Here is a 23,165-nt window from a genome sequence, read left to right on the forward strand (position 1 = left end):
CAAAGAAAAAAAACCCTAAGTGCCCAAGAATTTCAGATACTAATTATTACTGTTTCTATATTATTCAAATCGAAGGCCCAGAGCATCAAAGCCTATTTTAAAGACCAGAACAGTAATAAAAAAAAGTTCCTTCTCCTGGCCCAGTTCAGCTTCATATCAGTCAGACTGGCCAAGCAAGGAGCTACTACTTACAGCTCCCTCTTGCGACTTCTCCCTCAAGTAACAAAACCATACGAAGGCTATTTTGAACATTATATAGGGCGTTAATTGACAGGAAGTTTCATTTGTAATTCTCTGTTCTGCAAGTGCTTTTGAATAAAAGATGTGGTAATAAAGCACCTTGATTTAAAAAAAAAGAAAAAAAGTCTTCTGCTGGTTTGTTTTCCTCTATCTTCATATGGCTGCTGGAGGATGATCTAGTTCCTTAATGTCTGAATGTTTTTTTTAAAAAGGTTAAGGTACAAGTGACCTCAATGTTATGGGTGAGGGGGAAGGAAAACAGGAGATCAAAATAAGGTCAGCCAGAACTCTGCATTGCTATTCTGTAAAGCACAAGATGCCACTAATTCCTTTAGGAACAATGTCCTAAGGAGTCCACTGGCTCTCTGCATTCAACAGGTCATTATTCAGAATTTTCTTTTGTACCTTTTGGTATTGTATTCCTAGTGAAAAAAGCCAATCAAGTTCAGAGTCCCCACAAGGGACAAACCAGATCTGGCAAAACAAGGATATACATCTTTTGATTTTGATTTATCATCGTCATATGTATTAGTATACAGTGAAAAGTATTGTTTCTTGCATACTATACAAAGCATACCATTCATAGAGAAGGAAACAGGAGGGTGCAGAATGTAGTGTTACAGTTGTAGCTAGGGTGTAGAGAAAGATCACCTTGATGCAACATAGGTCCATTCAAAAGTCTGATGGCAGCAGGGAAGAAGCTGTTCTTGAGTTGGTTGGTACGTGACCTCAGACTTGTGTGTCTTTTTCCCCGATGGAAGAGAGAATGTCCGGGGTGTGTGGAGTCCTTAATTATGCTGGCTGCTTTGCCTCAAGCTCGATCAAACCAGGTCCAAGCTGACAGGATGAGACAATACTCCCCCTCACAGGCTCAATCCAAGCTTCAGCTTAGCCAAAAGGCCAGGGATGGTGTTGAAAAATTGCATCAGTTGAAGTCTCAGTTTAACTTCACTGGCTACCCTGAGTGTTTACACTTGATTTCAGCCAAAAGGCCAGGCCGTCATTCAGGATTAAACACTCTCTTCATAGTTGCAGACAGGATGGAATCAAACTATCTTGGCCTTGCGTGCACAGCGTACACCCTCTCCTCTTACCGTGAATATTGCTCCCCCGTCGGCAGTAAGACTCTTAGCATCTCTCTGCATTCTGGAAGACTGCTTCTAAACTGGTTTCATGACAACCTCCAAAAGCCTCCTTAAAGCCTTCCCTCTTGGACCATACCTTTAATCACACCCACCCCACCCCCCAATCTCCTTTCCTACTCCTGTTTCAGCCCCAACACCTGAATTGTGAAGTGCTGAAGAAATGCAAATTGTTCAAACTTGGAAGAAAAGCAGCAACTGGTAAGAATAAATTTATTAATGATCTGAAAAGAAACTATACAACGTCGATTAAACACATCATTCCCCCTCTCATTCCTTGATATACATCACAAAGAGTTCCAGTTTTTTTTCTATACAACATTTGAGAAGGTCATAAAACCGCTACATCACCATGCAACAGGTAAAAAAATTGACAAAACTGTTGTCGCATTCAATAAATGTCCAATGTATTGAAATCATGAAAAGGTCACTCAGTGATAGACGGAAGGGAAGGGCAGGGAGTGGAACCAACTCACCTCTTCTCTGGACATTGTGGATGGCAGTATACCTCTGGGTAACTATTCATCTGTCACGTAGCAGTGTTAAAATGGGGAACTCTGAACAACTCCAACAAACTGCTTTTTCCTTATTCCCATGATCAATGCAATAATTAGATCAATTGGAATACCAGTGTGAGCATCATGAATGATACAAATATATATCATGGTTTAAATACCATGATGAACCATTTAAGGTTTTGGGTTGGTCAATTCATCAGACAGAAATGTCCTTGCTTGTCTCCTCTTCAAAAACTACTCTCAAAATGTTGTGAGGTGACTCATTATTCATCTAAAAACCCGTTGTAAGTTAAAAACGCAAATCGCTGGATCTCACACTCTGACCCACCTGCAATTTCAAAGAACATTCACCTAAGTTAGACTGGCTGTTTGCGTTTGTCATTTTGACAGGAAACATGGTGCCGGAAGCATTTAAGGGAAAGTGTGACACATAATTAGAGGGGGGAATAGGCGTCAATAGGACAGAGTAAAGTAAGGTGAGTGGAGGAACACCAGTAGTGGCCTTTTGAAGTGTAGTTTACTGTTGTCATGCAGGAAAGGTGGCAGCCAAATTGTGCACAGTGAGCCGCGCACCAACAGCTTTGAAAGAAATGACCAGATCATCTGTTTTATACATACTGGAGAGCTCCCACATGCTTTGTTGATATAATGCCACCGCATCTTTTATGGCCACCTGACAGGGTAACATCTGACCTAACATCTGTCCTTGAGGAGCTGCACAGCAGTGCTAGCCTAGATCGTGTGTTTGGGTGTCTGGAGTGTGACTTGAACCTATAACCTGCTGACCTACAGCAGCATGTGACTGACTGAGCAGTGACTGACAGTATGAAAATGGGAGGCACTGCACAACTGCTGATGCCCCTACCAAGGAGATCTGTCATCATGGTTATGTAATGTTCGTCTGTCTCACACCACTCTCACACTGTGACTTGTTTGCAACCATCCTGTGACGATCATCTAACTTCACCCAGGCCGCCCCCTCTTCCTGCTGCCCCTCACTTTGTCCTCCGGAAAGGAGATCTCTTTCCAGCTCTGATCAAATGGTCAAAATACTGACTTTTTTCCCCCCGGATGTCAGTTTTTTTTTTAAAAGATGATGTCTTTTTATTCTTGCAGTTTCAAGCACCACCTTTTGCTCTGTGTATGGAATTTTACCAGGGGGAGTGGGGGGTGTTGAATTGAAGCCACATTTAATCACAGAAAAGTCCTGAAAACAACAACAACTGAAACTTGAATGGAAGTAAAGAAAAGCAAAGTGGCCAGGTTAGCCTGCAAACAAAGCTCTACTGATCCAAAGACACACACACTCTGGTATGACCTTTATCCACTTACCCTCTGCACCCAACTGTCCTTTGCCAGCTTATTTCTTGCTGCCGTGCATCCCAGTTGCAGCAATGATTCCCTGGATCATGACTAGAACTTTTTAACAGAACTTGCTAAAAATGAAAATGGGACGTGCCCAATATTTTCTTGGGGTTGGGTGTGAGGGTGAGGAAGGGGGCAGCGGGGAGAATAATAAGGTAACTTTTCATACTTACAAGTGGTGCGCTGTGATGTGGAGACATCCGTTCTCAAGATTACTGGGGTTTTCAGTGAACTTGCACTGTCAACAAAGCAGACCTCAGAGGTGAAAGCACGATCCCTGCCACACCACGATTCGCGCTGCTCACCCTAGTTACAATGTCGATTACTTGACGGCTATTTTCAGATCTGCTTACTGAGAGAGGACGTGAAGAAAAATAACAAAACCAACAGACACCGGGTTGCTTTCCAAAAAATAAAATTAAATACATAATTTTCTTTTAAAAAATAACTACAAAAAAAAAATCAGATCAATGCACACTGAGCAGAAAATGCAACCTTCAAAGCATAGCAGATGTTGCTTTCAATCTTGACCTGTCCTGTTGAGAGAGAGATTCGGTACGGGTTGTTTGGCTCACCTAATCCCCTCCGATTTTCTGAGAAAATCTAACATATTTAAAAAAAAAACAAGCTCTTCCAGTTCCTATCACTAACCCATTTAAAAAGGATAGCAAGTCAAATGCAAATCTCTTCATTTGTCCTTGCAGAACAGGAAGTAGTTCATCAGGCCGACTTCCATGTCGACCTTCCGTACGTTTCGTCCACACCTTGGACAAAGAGGAGTCAGACGCGCGAAGCTTCTAGATGAGGTCCATCAGAATCTCCTCCTCCAACAGGCTTGTGCCTTGCTGCAATCCACCCTGAGGGACTGGGCCCCGTGGTCCTGTGTTCATCAGCATCTGGCCTGCAGAGTTGAAAACAAAATTGCAAAAAAGAAACCATTAACCAAGGACAAGCCACGGGGTGCAAACATAAGCCTAAATATGGGAACGGTGATAGGAAAAACTCTCCAAACTCCCCAAGAGTTTGCATCACTGGATTTGGGGCTAATGTTTACAATCCCTCCAGTGCAGAAAGAGGCCATTCGGCCCATCAAGTCTGCACTGAGCACCATACCATCCAAGCCCTACTCTCATAACCTCCCTCCATATTTATCCCGCTAATCCCCCCTGACACTAGGGTCAATTTAGCATGGCCAATCAACTTAACCGGCACATCTTGGACTGTGGGAGGGAACTGGAACATCCGGTGGGAACTCAGTAACAGGAAGAACATGCAAACTCCATACAGTCACTTGAGGATGGAATTGAACCTGGGTCCCTGGCGCTGTAAGGCAGCAGTGCTAACCACTCTGCCGCTGTGCCGTCCAGTTTAGTTTATTTATTGTCGATAGTAAGCTTACATTAACACTGCAATGCAGTTACTGTGAAAATCCTCCAATCGCCACACTCTAGCGCCTGTTTGGGTACACTGAGGGAGAATTTAGCACAGCTAATGCACCTAACCAGCATGTCTTTCAAATTGTGGGAGACACGGGGAGAACATGCAGACTCCGCACAGACAGTGACCCAAGCCAGGATTTGAACCCAGGTCCCTAGTGCTGTGAGGCAGCAGTGCTAACCACTGTGCCACCGTGCTGCCTATGCACCACTCTAAAAACAGTGCAGTCTGAAAAGACAGTACAAACCTCAGTCAGCCCTAGTGCATGGCAGTGACTCCAATCAATCCCTTTCCTGTTTATTCATTCAATAATACCAACTTGTACTTAACAACTTTATACATAATAACGAGGTCTTCTAGTGCAGTGGGTAGCGTCCCTGCCTCTGAGCCAGAAGCTCCAGGTTCAAGTCGCAGCCAAGCACTTGACAGCCAAGAAAGGTGCATTCAGAACACGGCCAAACAGGATGTGAATCAACCCGTAAATCCTTCCTACAAGAGCGATCCCCAGTCAGCCATACCTGACGCAGGATAATACATCTCAAGCTCCTGGCTACAGGGTAATGACTGGTTTCAGGGAAAACAAGCTACAAAAACAGACACAAGCCCAAGCTTCATCCATCTTGTGCATCCCACATGGGCAGCGGTTATGAATATAACATGGGAGAGTTATAACTTTGATACTGAGCCAAAAGGCTCGGAAAGAGGCAAGATTTAAGGAATAGTTATCATTCCAAAGAGTATTTGGGAAGCTCACTTAATGGATGCCTCACACAACAGCTATTAATAGCAGATGTTACAAGGACAACACGGTGGCACAGTGATTAGCACTGCTGTCTCACAGCACCAGGGATCCAGGTTCAATTCGAACTTTGGGTCACTGTCTGTCTGTATGGAGCTTGCATGTTCTCCCCGTGTCTGTGTGAGTTTCCTCCGGGTGCTTCAGTTTCCTCCCACACTCCAAAGATGTGACAGTTAGGTTGATGGGCCATGCTGAAGTGACTCTAGCGTCAGGGTGGGATTACGAGAATAGGGCCTGGGTAGGATTGCGGTTGGTACAGACTCAATGGGCTGAATGGCCTCCTATACTGTAGAGGTTCTATGAATTGCAGGCTCTCTTTGGCTAAAGCAGGAATTCTTTGGACCTCTATTTGTGAATAGTTGACAGTAGACTCTGAGATACCCCCTAGCAAGAGGGTTAGCGTATTTTTCCCCAGGAGTTGTAGGTTATTCCCTAATTCCCTGGCTGCTGATTCTTCTCAACTACTGCCATTGTCCAAGAGCCCATCCATTGTTCATCCTTTATCACCAAGTCAATTCTACTCTGACACTTTTAATCTATAATTCCCATGTAAGACTGTCCCCCTCTGGAAAGTGACAAGAGCTTAACTAATTTATGACCAGTATTCACTGATGATATACCTGTCCAATGATAAATTATACATGTAGGGTTATAGTTAGTGCTATAACTGAAAAGACTGTTGACATTATCTCTTGCAGCATTTATTCAGGTTGGTTCTGATCCTTTACGACCTGTGCATCTGCAATACTGCTGTATTTATATACAATTTTCATTCGTCCATCCAACGTTTCCACTTGTTCCCCTGACGAGATTGTTGGTATGCCAGTTAACCGCAGCGGACAGGATTTTGGGAGTTTCTTACCTTGTAAAGGTGGGCGCTGTTGCATCTGGCTGCCCCATGGCTGCCCAGGAGCTTGGTGCATTAATTGTTGCCCTTGCATCTGGAGTTGTTGTCCTTGAGGGTGATGGGGCATCTGCTGACCCATGGACTGATGGGACAGCATTTGTGAGGCTTGCTGCTGAATGTGGTGCATGGGTTGCTGAGGCTGCGGAACTCCACTCTGCGACTGGGCCAAAACAAAAAGGGCATAAGAAGCAAAATAATTACAGGACCAAAGCAAACCAGGACAAGCAAATAGTGAAGGGAATGAGGCTTATCTACCAAAATGGGAGAATTTGGAAATTTCTTCTGGTTTACACAATACATATATCATCTGTAGCAGTTAAGTACATTAAAATCCATTTAAAGACATTGATAATCTTGTTACATTTCTGGTTTATTCTGGGGCGAGGAATTTGTGAACATGAATATTTTGCTGCTCATCATAATGAAAAATTAGAAATGTATAAAAATAGGAAATAAAGCTCAAATGAGGTGCTGGCACAACAGAAAGTTCCTTCAGGGCTCTCGCTGAGATGACGTTAAGAAGAATTTTGAAACGTCCCGCCATAAATAGTCACAGGTAATGACGGCTTGTCACTTCCTCCAAGTAACACAGGCACTGCGAGCTGCAACTCAAATTTCATTCACTTAAAAATGCTGCAATAAACTGACCTCTCCCTAGCTCAAATGTATGCATGCAATAACATTCAGCATTATCTCATCCAAGTTGAGATACTGGACCAGTGTTTCTCTGGTTATGTGAAAGAGGATAGGATGTCCAAAGATGAGGTCCAAAGTTGTCCGTGTTAGGTTGATTGGCTATGCTAGATTGCCCCCGAGTGTCCCGGGATGTGTAGATTAGAGGGGTAAATATGTGGGGTTAGGGGGATATGGCCTGGGTGGGATTGTAGTCGGTGCTGACTCGATGGGCCGATTGACCTCCTTCTGCACTGTAGGGATTCTATGATTCTATTCCATGACTCTATGAGGATCTTCTGTACACAAAGGTAGCAGATTTTCTTGGATTGCTTAGGTTAGCACCATCACGGCTGCCAAACAAAAATTATTACCTTGGATCACAAACAGCTGCCACGCTGAGAGTGCAGGTCAGAGAATTGGGAACTATAACGGTGCAGCTCAACACTCTCAAAACCCAAGCGTGGCATTATCGTTCAAGTCACGGAGGGGTGACCCAGTGTCTTGAAACCGAGTCGTGAAACTTGAGTCATTAGACTTAGCGTTTGTTCAACAGGAAATCTGTCAGCATGAGACTTGGAAAGGGCTGTCTTTAACACAGTTAGCCCTCTTATCCGAGCTCCAAATTCCAAATTCCAAAATCTGTTAGGACAGTCCCAGTCCTACAGCAAATGCATTGCTATTAAACACAATGAGCAGCCAATCAAGATGCTTTTTAAAATTGATAGCGACAAGGGTGCAGTGGTAAAGTCACGTCAAAGAATCCCTACAGTGCAAAAGGAGGCCATTCAAGCCTGCAATGACCACAATCCCACCCAGGCCCTATTCCCGCAACCCCACATATTTACCCTAGCTAATCCCCCTGACACTAGGGTCAATTGAGCACGGCCAATAAATCTTAACCCACACTATACCACCGTCACCAGGGACCCAGATTCGATCCCCTGCTTGGGTCACTGTCTGTGTGGAATCTGCACGTTCTCCTCGTGTCTGTGTGGGTTTCCTCCAGGCGCTCTCATTTCCTCCCACACTCCAAAGATGTGCAGGTTAGGTGTTTTGGCTATGCTAAATTGCCTTTGGTGTTCCAGGATGCTTAGGTTAGAGGGATTAGCAAGGTAAATATGTGGGGTTACAGTAATAGGGCCTAGGCGGGATTGTGGTCGGTGCAGATTTGATGGGCTGAATGGCCTCCTTTTGCACTATATGGATTCTATGACCTTTGGACTGTGGAAGAAAACCAGAACACCTGGAGGAAACCCATGCAGACACAAGGAGAATGTGCAAACTCCACACAGGCAGTGATATGAGACTGGAATTGAATCCAGGTCCCTGGTGCTGTGATGCAGCAGTGCTAACCACTTGACTAGTAATCCAGAGGCCCAGGCTAATTTGCAGAGGATATGGACTCAAATCCCACCACAACAGCTGGTGAAATTTAAACTAGATTAATAAAATCTGGACTTAAAATCTAGTCTATCAATTATCATTTAATAAAATATGTTGTTCACAAAAAACAGAAGGCCCTCTCCTTACTGTGAAACTGATAATATGAATGACTCTTAACTACCCTCTGGTACTCAGTTCAAGGGCAATTAGGGATGGCCAACAAATGCTGGCTTTGCCAGTGACACCCACATCCCATCAAAGAAGACAGTTTTAAAAAGGCTGCATAATAGTGGCTCTATGGGCAGCATGGTGGCACAGTGGTTAACACTGCTGCTTCACAGTGCCAGGGACCCAGTTCAATTCCTGCCTTGGGTCACTATCTGTGTGGAGCCTGCACATTCTCCCCATATCTGCACGGGTTTCCTCCAGGTGCTCCAGTTTCCTCCCACATTTTGAAAGATGCGCTGGTTGGGTACCTTGATCTGAACAGGTGCTGGACGATGGCAACTAGGGGAATTTCACAGTAACTTCATTGCAGTGTTAACGTAAGCCAAACTTGTGACGATTAAATAAACTTTAAAAAGAAAACTGTAAAACTTTAAACTAAAAATCCAGAGAGTGGACCCTATTGGGCAACTTTCCCAATCATCGCTGTAAGTAACTGGGATTGGTTTTACGCACAGAATTCAGTCTCCCTCTCTGCATTTTGGTGGAGAAAAGTAAACTCTGCAGTTGTAACTGAAGCTATAGCAGAGGCATTGCTTGCTGCGTTTGGAGTTTGGGATGATAGTACTTGCTATAGATATATGTATTGTTATTTTGGAAAATGTTTTAAGGTTCAGTTTTTTTCTACAGGTAGTCGGTATGTTTGGAAGGAATACAACTCAGATGCTGGGAGAGAAGGTTAATTACTCATTTTGACCACATAGTGTTTACCAAGGTAGAGCTAATGGACTTTTGTTCACAAAAAAAAAGGTTCCCTGAGGTTTTGATTAAAGGAATGGAAGGTAGGTTTAGGTATGTAGGGTTATGTGATGATGTGATTAATGGGAGGAGATAAGTATGTAGCAGAGAGAAAACAGCTTTCAGTTCTGGCTGTTTAAAGACAGCAGTCTGCAAGTTGTTCTGAAAATCAAAACCTCTCAAAGCTTTGAGACTCATAGCATGTATATTTATGGTTGCTAACTGTATTTGAAGTGGCAATACAAGTCCGTATTTGGAAGTGAAACAGACAAGGTATAGATTGAAGTTGTATTTCATGTTGTTCAATTGTAATGGTTAGGCTGCTTCATTTGTTAGAGTTATTGTTAAACTGTTATTAAATAAGAGGGAGGCAATGGCCAAGTGGTATTTTCACTAGATGACTGATCCAGAAAATCAACTAATGTTCCAGTTTCGAATCCCACCACAGCAGATGGTGGCATTTGAATTCAATTAAAAAAAAATGGAATCAAGAATCTGCTGATAACCATGAAACCATTGTCGATTGTGGGGAAACCCCATCTGGTTCACTAATGTCCCTTTTGGGAAGGAAATGTGCTGTCCTTATCTAGTCTGGCCTATGTGACCCCAGAGCCACAGCAATATGGTTGACTCTCAACTGCCCTCAGGCAACTAGGGACGGGCAATAAATGCTGGCTGGCTGGCCAGCCAGCCATGCCCATGTTCCACAAATGAATAAAAATAAATAAGTTTGTTTTACTAGAAAGGATCCCCAATTTGTCACATGGAGTGAAGCATTCTATCCCCACATTTATGCTAAGTTAGAAAATTGTTAGCAACTAGTCTGGCTTCTGAGTGTAATTTTGGATTCTGGTGCAGAGCCCAAACAAGTTCACACGTGAACAAGCAAACCAAACAGTGTCTGCCACAGTGCTGTCAATACTCATTCCATTTTTTATCAGGAAATCAGTCCTGATAATTGACTCTCCCTTTAGCAGCTGCATCCAGAATCTCTTCACTGTGGATAATCCATTTTATCTAGGTGCTTACAGCTGATTGAAACGGCTTGAAGGTCAGATGGAAGAGAGTTACAAGTAGTCCGTTGGACGCAACTAACCATTTATCAGTATTGGAGTCACAGTCCAAAATAGGTGGTTGCTGTGATAGAATAGTGCAAGCAATGGGGATTGTTAGCAACAACTTGAGATATGGGGAATTAACGGCACGGTGGCATAGTGGTTAGCACTGCTGTCTCACAGCACCAGGGACCTGGGTTTGATTTCCACCTTGGGTCATTGTTTGTGTGGATTCTGCATGTTCTCCTGTGTCTGCCTGGGCTTCCTCTGGGTGTCCCGGTTTCCTGCCACAGTATGAAAGATGTGCTGGTTAGGGTGGTACATTCTCCCTCAGTGTACACGAGCAGGAGTGTGCCGACGAGGGGAATTTCAGTGTAACTTCATTGCAGTGTTAACGTAAGCCTACTTGTAACTGACAAGTAAACAAACTAAATTAACTGTTACATGAATTTATATGCCGTGTACATATTCAAAATGACCAAGGCAAATAATCTCTTTCATCTTAGCAAGTCAATAGTTAATGCTTAGAAATAGAAACCAAAATATTGTAGATGCTGGAATTCAAAATAAAAACAGAAAATGCTGGAAATACTCTAGTAAGGCAGCATAGACCTGGAACTTTAACTGGGTTCCTCTCTCCATTGATGCTGCCTAACCAGTATGTTCTGTTTTGAATACCTGCTAACAATTGTGTCACTTATCCATCACTAAAAAAATCAAATTCTGCTGCTCTTAAATGACGACGAAATGAACAACTTGCCAGAATCTCACGGCAATCAAGGCTGTTATCGTTAAAAGGACACACGCTGGCTGAAAAAAAAGCTCAAGATTGGAAAGATGAGGCCAAAGTGCTCCAGGAAAGCAGGCATTTGCATTTGCGATGACACTCACTGTTTGCTGACTGAGGAGCAGGCTGCGAAGCTGTGGGTTAGCACCAGGGTTGGGTGGTCGTAGCAGGGGCCCGGTCTGCTGCGGAGCCTGAGGCTGATTCGGAGGTGGGCCGCCCGGCTGTTGCTGCTGTGTCGCAGCCTGGGCTTGCTGCTGCGCTCTGAGCTGCATCTGCTGCTGCTGTTAGCGAAGAGGGAAAAGAATGATAAACAATGCAAACCAAGAGGGTAGCAGGGCTGTGCTAAATCTTGATGAGAGCGAACCATTGAAGTCTGAACAGCTTGAGAAGGTTTCCTTGCAACACTGTACACCCAGCTCTTAGCTAAGCAGCTAGACAAAGCATTGTTAATAGAATCCAAGCTGGTCAGTGAAGTCAAAAGCAAGGCACACAGAGCTTAGCGAGTTTACTGACTTGATTCAACCTCATGCCCCCCCCTCTTCTAACCATGTCTCAGCTGACCCCTATTTATGGGATCAGGCTATTTAATTAAACAATGTCCGTCATCAGTGCACCTTAACATAATTAACATATTAACAGATTCCCATTTCTTTCTTGAAATAGTAAGCTTTATAACACAAATAATTTCAAAACAAATCAAGGTAAAATACAATTTTCCACGTTTCAGATAACCCATCATTGAGGTGGCACAGTGGTTTGCACTGCTGCCTCACAGCATCAGGGACCTAGGTTCAATTCCTGCCTCGGGTGACGATCTGTGTGGAGTTTGCATATTCTCCTTGTGTCTGTGTGGGTTTCCTCTGGGTGCTCTGGTTTCCTCCCACATTCCAAAGATGTGTGGGTTATGCTGATTGGCCATGCTAAATTGCCCCTTAGTGTCAGTGGGATTGGTGTCAGTGCAGGCTCAATTGGTCAAATGGCCACCTTCTGCACTGTAGGGATTCTAAGAACACAAGACAACTTTCCTCTAAGACCTCCAACAATCTCTTCAAGCAAGCATTCTTCCTTTGTAAAACAGTCTTGATAATTATAAGAAGTCTCATAACACCAGGTTAAAGTCCAACAGGTTTACTTGGAATCATGGGCTTTTGGAGCACTGCTCCGCTGCACTCACCTGATGAAGATGCAGCGTTCCAAAAGCTCGCGATTCCAAATAAACCTATTGGGCTTCAATCTGGTGTTCTAAGACTTCTTATTGTGCCAACCCCAGTCAAATGCCAGCATCTCCATATCAAGTCTTGATAATTGGTGACATGAAGATCCATCTTGTCTTAGAGATTTTTTTCTAACATTTCTTTAATGCTTGCAAACTCAATCCTTAACCGTTTCTCTGTTCGTTATCCCATAGAGAATGGATAGCCACATAAGGGCAAACCTCTCTCAGAATGATGTTTGCATTGGATTCCTCTCAACACATTTGATAATGTCCCGTCCAGGAAACAGGAAGAAAAATGTGCATCTAAGTCAGCCTAGCTCTTTTATGAAATTATTATTTTTTAACTGGAGGAATGGTTGGACTGATAAAGTGGACACCACTGACCTTACGTTCTGGATGTTTGAGCAGTTTAAACATAGATAAAATGTTAACGTGGCAAACACCTGGATAACACACCTTGCAGTGCATAAACATTCCAACCAAGCCAACACAACGTATAAGCAAGCACGATGTCTGCACCAGCCAGTTACGGACAAAGGTATGCGTTACTTACCTCCAACCTCGTTTATGTTCTACAGTGACCACCTCAAAATACAATGGGTTTTAACAAGGAGACCTCATTCGTTGAATAACTCGACGCAATGCCAACCTGTCACGTAACTGAGACTGGAGATGTTTCATTTCCTTCAACCATACAGCTTGTGAACTTGACCTTCAGTTGCGGTTTAACCTCTGAAAATCAGCCACGATCTCATTGAACGGCAGAGCAGACTGAATGAGCCGAATGACTGTCTTCTGCTCTGAGCACTCCTCGTTAACAACCTGTCTTTGACTTCCATCTCTCCAAAATCTGACCCCCAGAAAGAACCCTGCATTTTGCCTACAGAATGAATAAATTTCTAGGATACAAGAATACTTTGCTGCTTCTTCAACAGATTTAACCTGCAACCAAGTTCCTAGGGCCAAGACCAGGAATCATGCAAAGAAAAAGGCTACCTTCTTTGGCTATTGATTTACTTCATAGAAGAATCATAGAATCCCTATGTTGCAGAAGGAGGCCTTTGTGGCTTACCGAGTCTGCACCAACAACCATTCCACCTAGGACCTATCCCCACCACGCCAATAATTCACCCTAGCTAGCCCCTCTGACACTACAGTTCAATTTAGCACAGTCAATCCAGCTAACCTGCACATCTTTGGAATGTGGGAGGAAACCAAAGCACCCGGAGGAAACCCACGCAGACATGGGGAGAATGTGCAATCTCCATACAGACATTGACCTGAGGCTAGAATCAAACCCAAGTCTCTGGCGCTGTGAAGCAACAGTGCTAACCACTGTGCCACCATGCCACCCTTTGGAATAAATAGCCTTACGGTGTGCTTTAGCATCCTATTGCTTTTTACCTGTCATAATCTGTTTGCTTTCGTCCAATGTAAACTGCATGGTGCCTCTTCACTTTCTATTACTTGTTCAGGTTCTGAGAGACAGAAGTCTCACAACACCAGGTTAAAAGTCCAACAGGTTTATTTGGTAGCACAAGCTTTTGGAGCACTACTCCTTCATCAGGTGAATTCAGAGTTGGAGACCTCTTACTGTGCCCACCCTAGTCCAACACAGGCAACTCCACATCAGGTTCTGAGACAGTGTACAATCTGTGCCAATTAGCTTTGAGGAACTTGCCTTGAGGAATGTATCCTAACATTTTGATTGTCATGTTGCAAAATTGCTGTTTTTCCATCAACACCTGTAACCTTATCCGGGTCTTGCCACTTTCTGCCCTTCTCTTGGGGCAGCACGGTGGCACAGTGATTAGCACTGCTGCCTCTCAGCGCCAGGGGCCTGGGTTCGATTCCCAGGTTGGGTCACTGTCTGCATAGATCTGCACGTTCTCCCTGTGTCTGCATGGGTTTCCTCCGATGCTCCTGTTCCCCCCCACATTCTGAAAGGAGTGCTGGTTAGGTACATTGACCCAAACAGGTGCCATAGTATGATGAGTAGGTGAATTTCACAGTAACTTCATTGCAGTGTTAATGTAAGCCTTACTTGTGACTAATAAATAAATTTTTTTTTATACCATACAAAACTGTTTTCCCTTGCACTGGTATTTTTGCGAGTTGTCCCGATGAGTGCAAGACAAAATGTCTCTATTTTCAGCAATATTCAATTGTACTACCAAATAGCTAATTACACAGAGCTGTTCCTTAACAAGAATTTTTATTGACTTTGTTCAGCCTTATACCTCTCCTTCGGTGGCACAGCGGTTAGCACTGCTGCTTCACAGCTTCAAGAATCTGGGTTCAATTCCCAGTTTGGGTCACAGTATGGAGTTTGTACATTCTCGCCGTGTCTGCATGAGTTTCCTCCGGGTGCTCTGGTTTCCTCCCACAGTCCAAAAAGGCGTGCGGGTTAGATACATTGGCCATGCAAAATTGCCCCTTAGTATCCTGCAATGTGTAGGCTAGAAGGGTTAGTGGCGTAAATGTGTGGGGTGGTGGGGATAGGTCCTGTGGTCGGTGCAGACTCGATGGGCTTAATGGCCTCCTTCTGCACTGCATGGTTTCTATGATTCCAGTTCCCAGTTACCTCTATTTATATCTGATCAAAGTACTTAATTTAACTTCACTTGTGTATTTTAATAAGACAAAACAATATAATTGACATACAATTAACAAGATGGCATGGTAATATTTTGTTCTATATGGGCAGGAATGAGGGTTTCTCAAATAATTCTGGTCTGATGACTGCCCAGCAGTAGCACTGCATTGGCAGTCCTGACAATTCCCCAATCCAAACCATTCTGCTCTCTCAAAGAGAGGGAGAAACTTAACATTCGGACTCAGTGCTGGGACTACAAAGCACAACTGCAGGAGAATAAACTGGGAAAGAGAAAACAGCTGCATTAATAGGTCAATAATCAGCAAAATAACTTCAAACCTTTCACACATTATACAAGGCTGCACTTTGCAATTGTTCTTGATCAGAGCTGAATTGCCCTTTCAGGGTACCCATCCTGCTGTGCCCACACTGAGTTAAGTAACAATTAGACTATCAAAAACTAAAACTCGATGGCCTCAACAGCAACATGACAGAGCAGAATCCAACCTGCATCTGCCAGGAAACAGTGCACGATGTTGTAACCCTATCCCTGGCTGGCAGTACTACTAAACTCAGGGTGGCACGATGGCGCAGTGGTTAGCATCGCTGCCTCACACTGCCAGGGATCCGGTTTCAATTCCCAGCCTGGGTCATTGTCTGTGCAGAGTCTGCACGTTCTCCCTGTGTTTGAGTGGGTTTCCTCTGCGTGCTCCAGTTTCCTCCCACACTCCGCAAAACGTGCTGTTTAGGTGCATTGGCCGTGCTAAATTCTCCCTTGGTGTATCCAAACAGGCTCTGGAGTGTGGCGACTGGATTTTCGCTGTAACTTCACTGCAATGTTAATGTAAGCCTACATCTGACGAATAAATAAATAAACTTATAAGCTTAATTTGCAAACCAACCTCCCAAACACTGACTTTGTCTACACTTCTTGCTGCCTCAGGAAAGCAGCCAGCATAATCAAGGACTCCACACACCCTGGACATTCTCTTTTCCAACTTCTTCCGTCAGGAAAAAGATACAAATATCTGAGATTGCGTACTAACCAACTCAAGAAAAATCTTCCCTGATGCCATCAGACTTTTGAATGGACCTATCATTTGTTAAGTTGGTCTGTTTCTACACCCTAACAATGACTATAACACTACGTTCTGCATCCTCTCCTTTCCTTCACCCTTATGTACTTATGAAAGGTATGTTTTGTCTGTACAGCTCGCAAGCAACAATACTTTTCACCATTCACTAATGTCCTTTAGGGAAGGAAATCTGCCGTCCTTATCTGGTCTGGCCAACACACGAATCCAGAACCATGTCAATCTGGTTGCCTTTCACCTGCCCTCCAAGGGCAACTTGGGATGGGCAATAAATGCTGGGGCCAGCCAGCGATGCCCATGTCCCACAAATGAATAATTTGAAAAAAGTACCTCAATACATGTGACAATAATAAATCAAATCTCATTACATGAGGGAAGGGCATTAATACAGAGCTTCCCAAACTATGGGTTGCTACTCCACTGGGGTCACAAGATGGGACTTTGGGGTCATGATCTCCAAGACAGCAAAGGTTACGATGGAGCTCAGATTGAGTGCTAATAGTTACAAGACCCTTTAAATTGATTGTGTGTTGGTGGGCATGGCCTCCTCTTATAGGGCCAATTCCTATTGCAGAAAAAAACCACAAAAAGTATCCTTTTTTGTGGGCAAACTTTTTTTTTACCAACTCACCCAACACGCAACTCTTGCTCCCCCACCCTCATTTAGAGCTTCTCTCTCTCCACCCCATTCCAGATGAACAATTGGAGCTTCCCCAGCCCATCTCTCTCACCCCGCTCAACAACTGAGGAAGCCTTTCCTCAGTCCCCACTGCTCCCATACTTCCCAATTTGTCAATCTAGGGTCACAGAAAGTCGGGGGGGAGGGAGGAGGAGGAGGAGGAGGAGGAGGAGGAGACTTCTTAACTTTAAAAAAAAGGTTAAGCCAGAAACTCCAAACAAGCATATGTTTCCAAGCAACAAGTTAAAAACGTACACATACCAGATTCTGCTGCCGTTGTTGGTCGTCCATCGTCGTTACTGTGTGAACCTGAGGTATTGAGGTGGTCACTGGCTGGCCTGGTATCTGAATAGTGGGGAAAGGGAAGGTGGTGCCAAGGAAGTTAGATCACTTGTTAAAATATGTGTAACTTCAATGCTTTACAAAAATGATCAAATACAGAAAACCAAATAACTTCTTCTTTCATCTAATGGATTCAGTCTCCCTTCTGAACAATTTTTCTATTTTTGATTGGTGGATGGGATAAATGCTGGCTGATTGGCCAGCATTTATTGCCCATCTCTAATTGCCCTCAAGAAGGGTGGTGCCTTCACGAAGTGCTGTTGTCCATACAATGTAGATGCACTACTCAGCTGTGAGCGAGGGAGTTTCAGGATTTTGTCCCAGCAACAGTGCAAGAATGGTGACATATTTCCAAATTGTGTGCAGCTTGGAGGGGGAACTTCCAGGTGGTGTATTCAAACGGGTCTTCTGCCTTTGTCCTTCTACATGGTAGCAGTTGTGGGTTTGCAAAGTGCTGTCAAAGGAGCCTTGATGAATTCCTGCTATGCATCTTTAGATGGCACACATGGCTACCACTGTGCATTGGTGAGGGAGGGCATGAATGTTTGTGGATGGCGTGCCAATCAATTGGGCTGGATGGTGCCAAGCTTGAGTATTGTTGGAGCTGCACTCATCCAGGCAAGTAGAGAGCATTCCATCACACTCCTGACTTGTACCTTTTAGATTGCGGACAGGCTATGGGAGTCAGGAGGTGAGTTAACTGCTGGAGGATTCCTAGCCTCTGAGCTGCTCTGGTAGCCACAGCGTTCATATGGCTAGTCCAGTATTGTTTCTGGTCAATGGCAAACCCCAGTATATCAGTAGTGAAGGTCCAGCAATGGTAGTGCCATTAGTATTATGGGGCGATGGTTAGATTCTCTCTTGTTGGAGATGGTCATTGCCCAGTACTTTGTAGAACAGAATCAGGTGCAGGAGGCCATTCGGCCCATCGAGCCGGCAGTGACAATAATCCCCACCCTATCCACATAACTCCACATGTTTATCCAATTAAATCCACCCAAATCTTGGGTCAATTTAGTATGGCCAATCAACCTAACCTGCACACCTTTGAAGTGTGGGAGGAAGCCGGAGCACCCGGAGGAAACCCACACAGACACAGGGAGAATATGCAAACTCCACACAGATAGTGACACAAGCCAGGAATCAAATCATGGTCCCTCGTGTTGTGAGGCAGCAGTGCTAATCACTGTCACTGTGCTGTCCAGGTGGCACCAATGTTACCTGTCACTTGTCAGCCCAAGCCTGAATGGTTTCCAGGTCTTGCTGCATTTGAACATGGCATGTTCAGCATCTGAGTCATGAAAGGCACTGAACATTGTGCAGTCATCAGCGAACATCCCCACTTCTGGCTCCAAGATGGAAGGAAGGTCAATGATGAAGCAGCTGAAGAAGGTTGGGCATAGGACAGTATCTTGAGGAAATCCTGCAGTTTGGGACTAAGAAGATTGACCTCCAACAACCACCACCATCTTCTGCTCTGACCAATTAGCTTACCCATCAATGGTGTCTAGATTCACACATGGAGGATAGGCAATCAAATGAGGTAGCAGAGAACTGTGCTCCAGCAAAAGTTGGAGTTGCAGGGGGAAAATATTATAAAGTAAAGTTTGAAGTTTACTTATTAGTCACAAGTAGGCTTACATTCACACTGCAATGAAGCTAGCGTGAAAATTCCCACGTCACCATACTCTGGCGCTTGCTCGGGTGCACTGAGGGAGAATTCAGCACATCTTTCAAACTGTGGGAGGAAACTGGAGCACCTGGAGAAAACCCATGCAAACACAGGGAGAATGTGCAGACTCTACACAGACAGTGGCCCAAGCCGGGAATTCGACCTGGATCCCTGACACTGTAAGGCAGCAAAGAGCTGCCCCATTATACCCCCAATCACCCTGTACCCAGAATGACATCCATTCTTTGTTCAGGACGAAGGATACTCAGAACTCCAGAGCACAGCATGTTTGCATCAGTCAACTATTCTGATTGTACCCCTTGCAACAGATGAACTGAGAAACAGGTTTTGTTTGAACTACAGAGTCACTATATACCCTGCAATGTTTAAAATACAAATTGGCAAGGTGTGAACATTTATTTGTGATCATTCATACCTGTTGCTGCTGCACTCCTTGAGAGACCGGCATTGCTCCAGGTGCCTTCTGCATAAATGCTGGAGTGGGGAGAGACCCGGTTCCCATTGGCTGTGTCCCACCAATTTGCTGCCAAAGAAAGATAAAAGATGACACAAATAAATCTATTATTATAACATGCCCACCATCATTTATTTCTTGCCTTTCTTCTTAGAATCATAAAATCCCAACAGTGCAGAAGGTGGTCATTCAGCCATCGGGCCTGTAATGATAACAATCCTATCCTGGCCTATCCCCATATATTTACTCTACTGATCCTCCAGAAACTAAGGCACAATTTAGCACGGCCAATCCAATTAACCTGCATTTCTTTGGACCATGGGAGGACAATGGAACACCTGGAAGAAAGCCATGCAGTCATGGGGAGAATGCAGGAACTTCACACAGTCACCCAAGACCTGAAGTGTACCCAAGTCCTCGGCTCTGAGAGGCAGCATTGCTGACCACCGTGCCACTCTGCTGCCCAATGCTTCCTCAATGCTTTCAGAGACAGGAGTTTAACACTACGCAGTGAAGATGGAAATAAGCCATCTAGTTACGTAAGAAAGTTGGGGGGGCGGGGGCGGTCATGGAGATATTAATGTTTTAAAGTTTATTTATTAGTGTCACAAGTAAGCTTACATTAACACCGCAACAAAGTTATTGTGAAAATCCCCTTGTCACCACACTCCTGCGCCTGTTTGGGTACACTGAGGGAGAACTTAGCATGGCCAACGCACCTAACTTTGAGTGTGAGAGGAAACTCATACAGACACGGGGAGAACGTGCAGACTCCAAACAGACTGCAACCCAAGCTGAGAATCGAACCCGGGTCCCTGGTGCTGTAAGGCAGCAGGGCTAACCACTGTGCCACCCTTATGCTGGCACCACTCTGTTTAGAAAACCATCCCAGGGTTTGTAGATGTGAAGTCCAGTTTCTCCTTCCCCCGATTGAGGAATAGGTACCGTAAGTGAACTTAAACCACCTGACCCCTTCAAAAAAATCAGGCCATCAACTGGTGCAGCAAGTTGAGTAAATACAATAGCTTCTCCAGTTCATGATAGTGCAACAGTTTAATACAAACACACAACTTTAAAGCTGGGTTAAGGATAATGCACCTTAAAAGCACACTCTGGATCTTACTTACGGAGTGATTTATATACTTGAATTTGACAGCATTACTAAACATTGGCATCCTCAGACACACAAAGATACCAATACATTCAGCTGCCAGTGGATAAAATGGACAGAAATACGCTCGACAACCCCACCCACAGGCATTGCCACAGTCTGAAAGACGCAATGTTAACTCAAGGCTTCTAATCAAGCTGCTTACATTCCTCTGCTGTTCAATTTTCTGCTGCTGCGCTTTCTTGTGGTTGGTGATGACCAGTCGGATTCCATTCACAAAGCCACTCTGATCATTTGGGATCAAGCCCATGAAGATCTTTTTCTTGGAGGAGTAAAGCAGCATCAACACACGGACCTCACACGGAGCACTGTGTGGGAAATGGACACAACCCGCCTGGAAGAAACGCGGAGTCAGGATTATGGCATCGATGTTGAACAGGTTTCTAGGTGTGAATACATATGGCAAATTCCCACTATTCTAGAATTTATGCGCAATCCATTCTTTAATGCCTTGCTTTTAGTAACCCCACAACTCGTGCAATTGGTCTTGTTCAAAGGGGTTTCTATTAGTACATCTAATTCTTTAGTTTCCCTTTTCATAAAATTCCTACAGCGCAGGAAGAGGCCATTTGGTCCATCAAGCCTGCACTGACAACAGTTCCACCCTGACCCTATTCCCCATAACCACCCCATGTACTTACTTCTTGTGTATAATAAAACAGGACATGGTGGAAAAACACAGCAAGGCAGGGCCCACCTATATTTCAGACTTGCAGCATCCACAATATTTGGCATTTATCTTTATGTGGTCACTCATTTTGCTAGCTAGCCTCCTTCCAGTAATTGTCGCATGCATGTACACACACACTCTGCACCCAACCTGCTTTCCATACATGGCAGGAATAGGTTCATACTGAGTATTGACACCAATGTAGACCAGTTTAACCAAGTGTGGGGAACAGAACAAGCCATTCTGTGCAATTCCATGGCATGCCATGCCACGCCACAGCATTTACAGTCATAGAGGATTACAGCATGGAAATAGGCCCTTTGGCCCAACTTGTACATGACACCCTTTTTTTTTAGAAAACCCTTAAGCTAGTCCCAACTGCCTGCATTTGGCCCATATCCCTCTATACCCATCTTACCCTTGTAACCATCTAAACGCTTTTTAAAAGGCAAAATTGTACCTGCCTCTACTACGACCTTTAGCAGCTCATTCCAAACACTTTGCACACTCTCTGTGAAAAAATTGGCCCTCCGGACCCTTTTGTATTTCTCCCCACTCACTTTAAACCGATGCCCTCTAGTTTTGGACTTCCCCATCTCCTTGGGTAGGGGAGTCTAAAACATTGCTCAACCCATCGTGACAAGTCTGTGGGGGAAAACAAGAGACAAAATCCTACCACACTCAGAAAAATAAAATCAACTAAATAAATCACTGAAAAATAATTTACATCAGAAGTGAGATACTGGGGACTAAGGGTTCAGAAGACTGCACAAGATTAAAAGGCCACATTCCACAAATCAATGCAATATACACTTAGTTTGAGGTTTTAGTTTAGTTTATTTATCAGTGTCACAAGTAGGCTTACATTAACATTGCAATGAAAATTGCCTAGTCGCCATACTCTGGCACCTGTTCTGGAACGCTGAGGGAGGATTTAGCATGGCCAAAGCACGTAACAGCATGTCTTTCAGATTGTGGGAGGAAACCCATGCAGACATGGGGTGAACGTGCAGGCTCCACACAGACAGGGAAACAAGCCAGGAATCAAACCCTGGCGCTGTGTGCTGCCCATTTATCGTTACAGGATTGACACCTTAACCTTCAAGCCTCCAATCTTCCAGTTGATAGCAATTCTACATTTTTTCTCCCTCTTCACAATTACTATCGTCAGTGCTTTGAATTCCTATTGCTCTTATTAAGCATCATTTATAACTTAGCCCACAGGTTGTATTTCCTCCTACATCCTCATGCCTGGAATAATTTCTGAATGCCAATCCAACTTGGGGAGGCTTCAAATTCATGAGACTTTCCTCAGTTTTCACTTCCTCTCACAGCCTGGAGGCTGTTAAACCCAAACCAGGCCTCACCCAAGCACCACCCCTTCATGCAGTTCCTGCTCCCTTTCCATTCTTGCTGTTAACCTGCTGGGAAGGTTAAGGCTAACTGGAAACTGGGCTCCTGACCAGAGATTGTTCAGCGACAAAAGAAAGCGCTAATTTCCAGTAACATCATTCGAAAGTTGAAGAGCTTGGGAGGAGGTCACACTTGGGTACTTACAAAGCCATTGGCCATGATTCGATACAGTCCCTTTAATGACTCCAGATCCTTGTTCGTGAACTGAAACTGAACCATTCGAGAATTACGGAATAAATGTCCAAGTGTTGTCTAGATAGTTGAGGTGGGGGGAGGATAAAAGGATAAAGGACAGTAGTTAGTCAAGATGGCAAATCAGAGAAATAGCTCCCTGCTCTCCTTTCCTCATTCCCACTAAATGATAATATCTGCTTCATGATCTTGGATGAAGCTATATTGTGAGCAAAAAAAAAACACCATCAAATATGGTGATCTGCTGGCAGCAAACAACATAACAGTAGAGAGATAGGAAATGTCTAGTAATGATGTTCACCTTTTGATTTTGATTTATTATTGTCACATATATAATAGTGAAAAGCATTGTTTCTTGTGCACGATACAGAAAA

General features: G+C 44.1%; 1 protein-coding gene across 3 annotated transcripts in view; it reads right to left on the minus strand.

Moving 5' to 3' along the window:
• Window positions 1–3,062: 3,062 nt before the first annotated feature.
• Window positions 3,063–23,165, minus strand: part of med25 (mediator complex subunit 25) — a 54,713-nt gene continuing 34,610 nt past the window's right edge. For 2 of the 3 annotated variants that reach the window (XM_080217491.1, XM_080217492.1), the window contains exons 14-20: window positions 22,744–22,851; window positions 20,662–20,850; window positions 19,307–19,414; window positions 17,118–17,201; window positions 11,376–11,552; window positions 6,364–6,568; window positions 3,063–4,166 (exon numbers count right to left, since the gene is read on the minus strand). In XM_080217491.1, the coding sequence (XP_080073617.1) occupies window positions 4,063–4,166; window positions 6,364–6,568; window positions 11,376–11,552; window positions 17,118–17,201; window positions 19,307–19,414; window positions 20,662–20,850; window positions 22,744–22,851 (975 nt within the window). In that variant the 3' untranslated portion in view covers window positions 3,063–4,062. The remainder of the gene's footprint in view (window positions 4,167–6,363; window positions 6,569–11,375; window positions 11,553–17,117; window positions 17,202–19,306; window positions 19,415–20,661; window positions 20,851–22,743; window positions 22,852–23,165) is intronic. The other variant, XM_080217493.1, reaches the window with a different exon arrangement.

This window comes from Carcharhinus amblyrhynchos, chromosome 35, assembly GCF_965287045.1.
Source record: "Carcharhinus amblyrhynchos chromosome 35, sCarAmb.v2.hapA, whole genome shotgun sequence".
Classification (NCBI taxonomy): domain Eukaryota; kingdom Metazoa; phylum Chordata; class Chondrichthyes; order Carcharhiniformes; family Carcharhinidae; genus Carcharhinus; species Carcharhinus amblyrhynchos.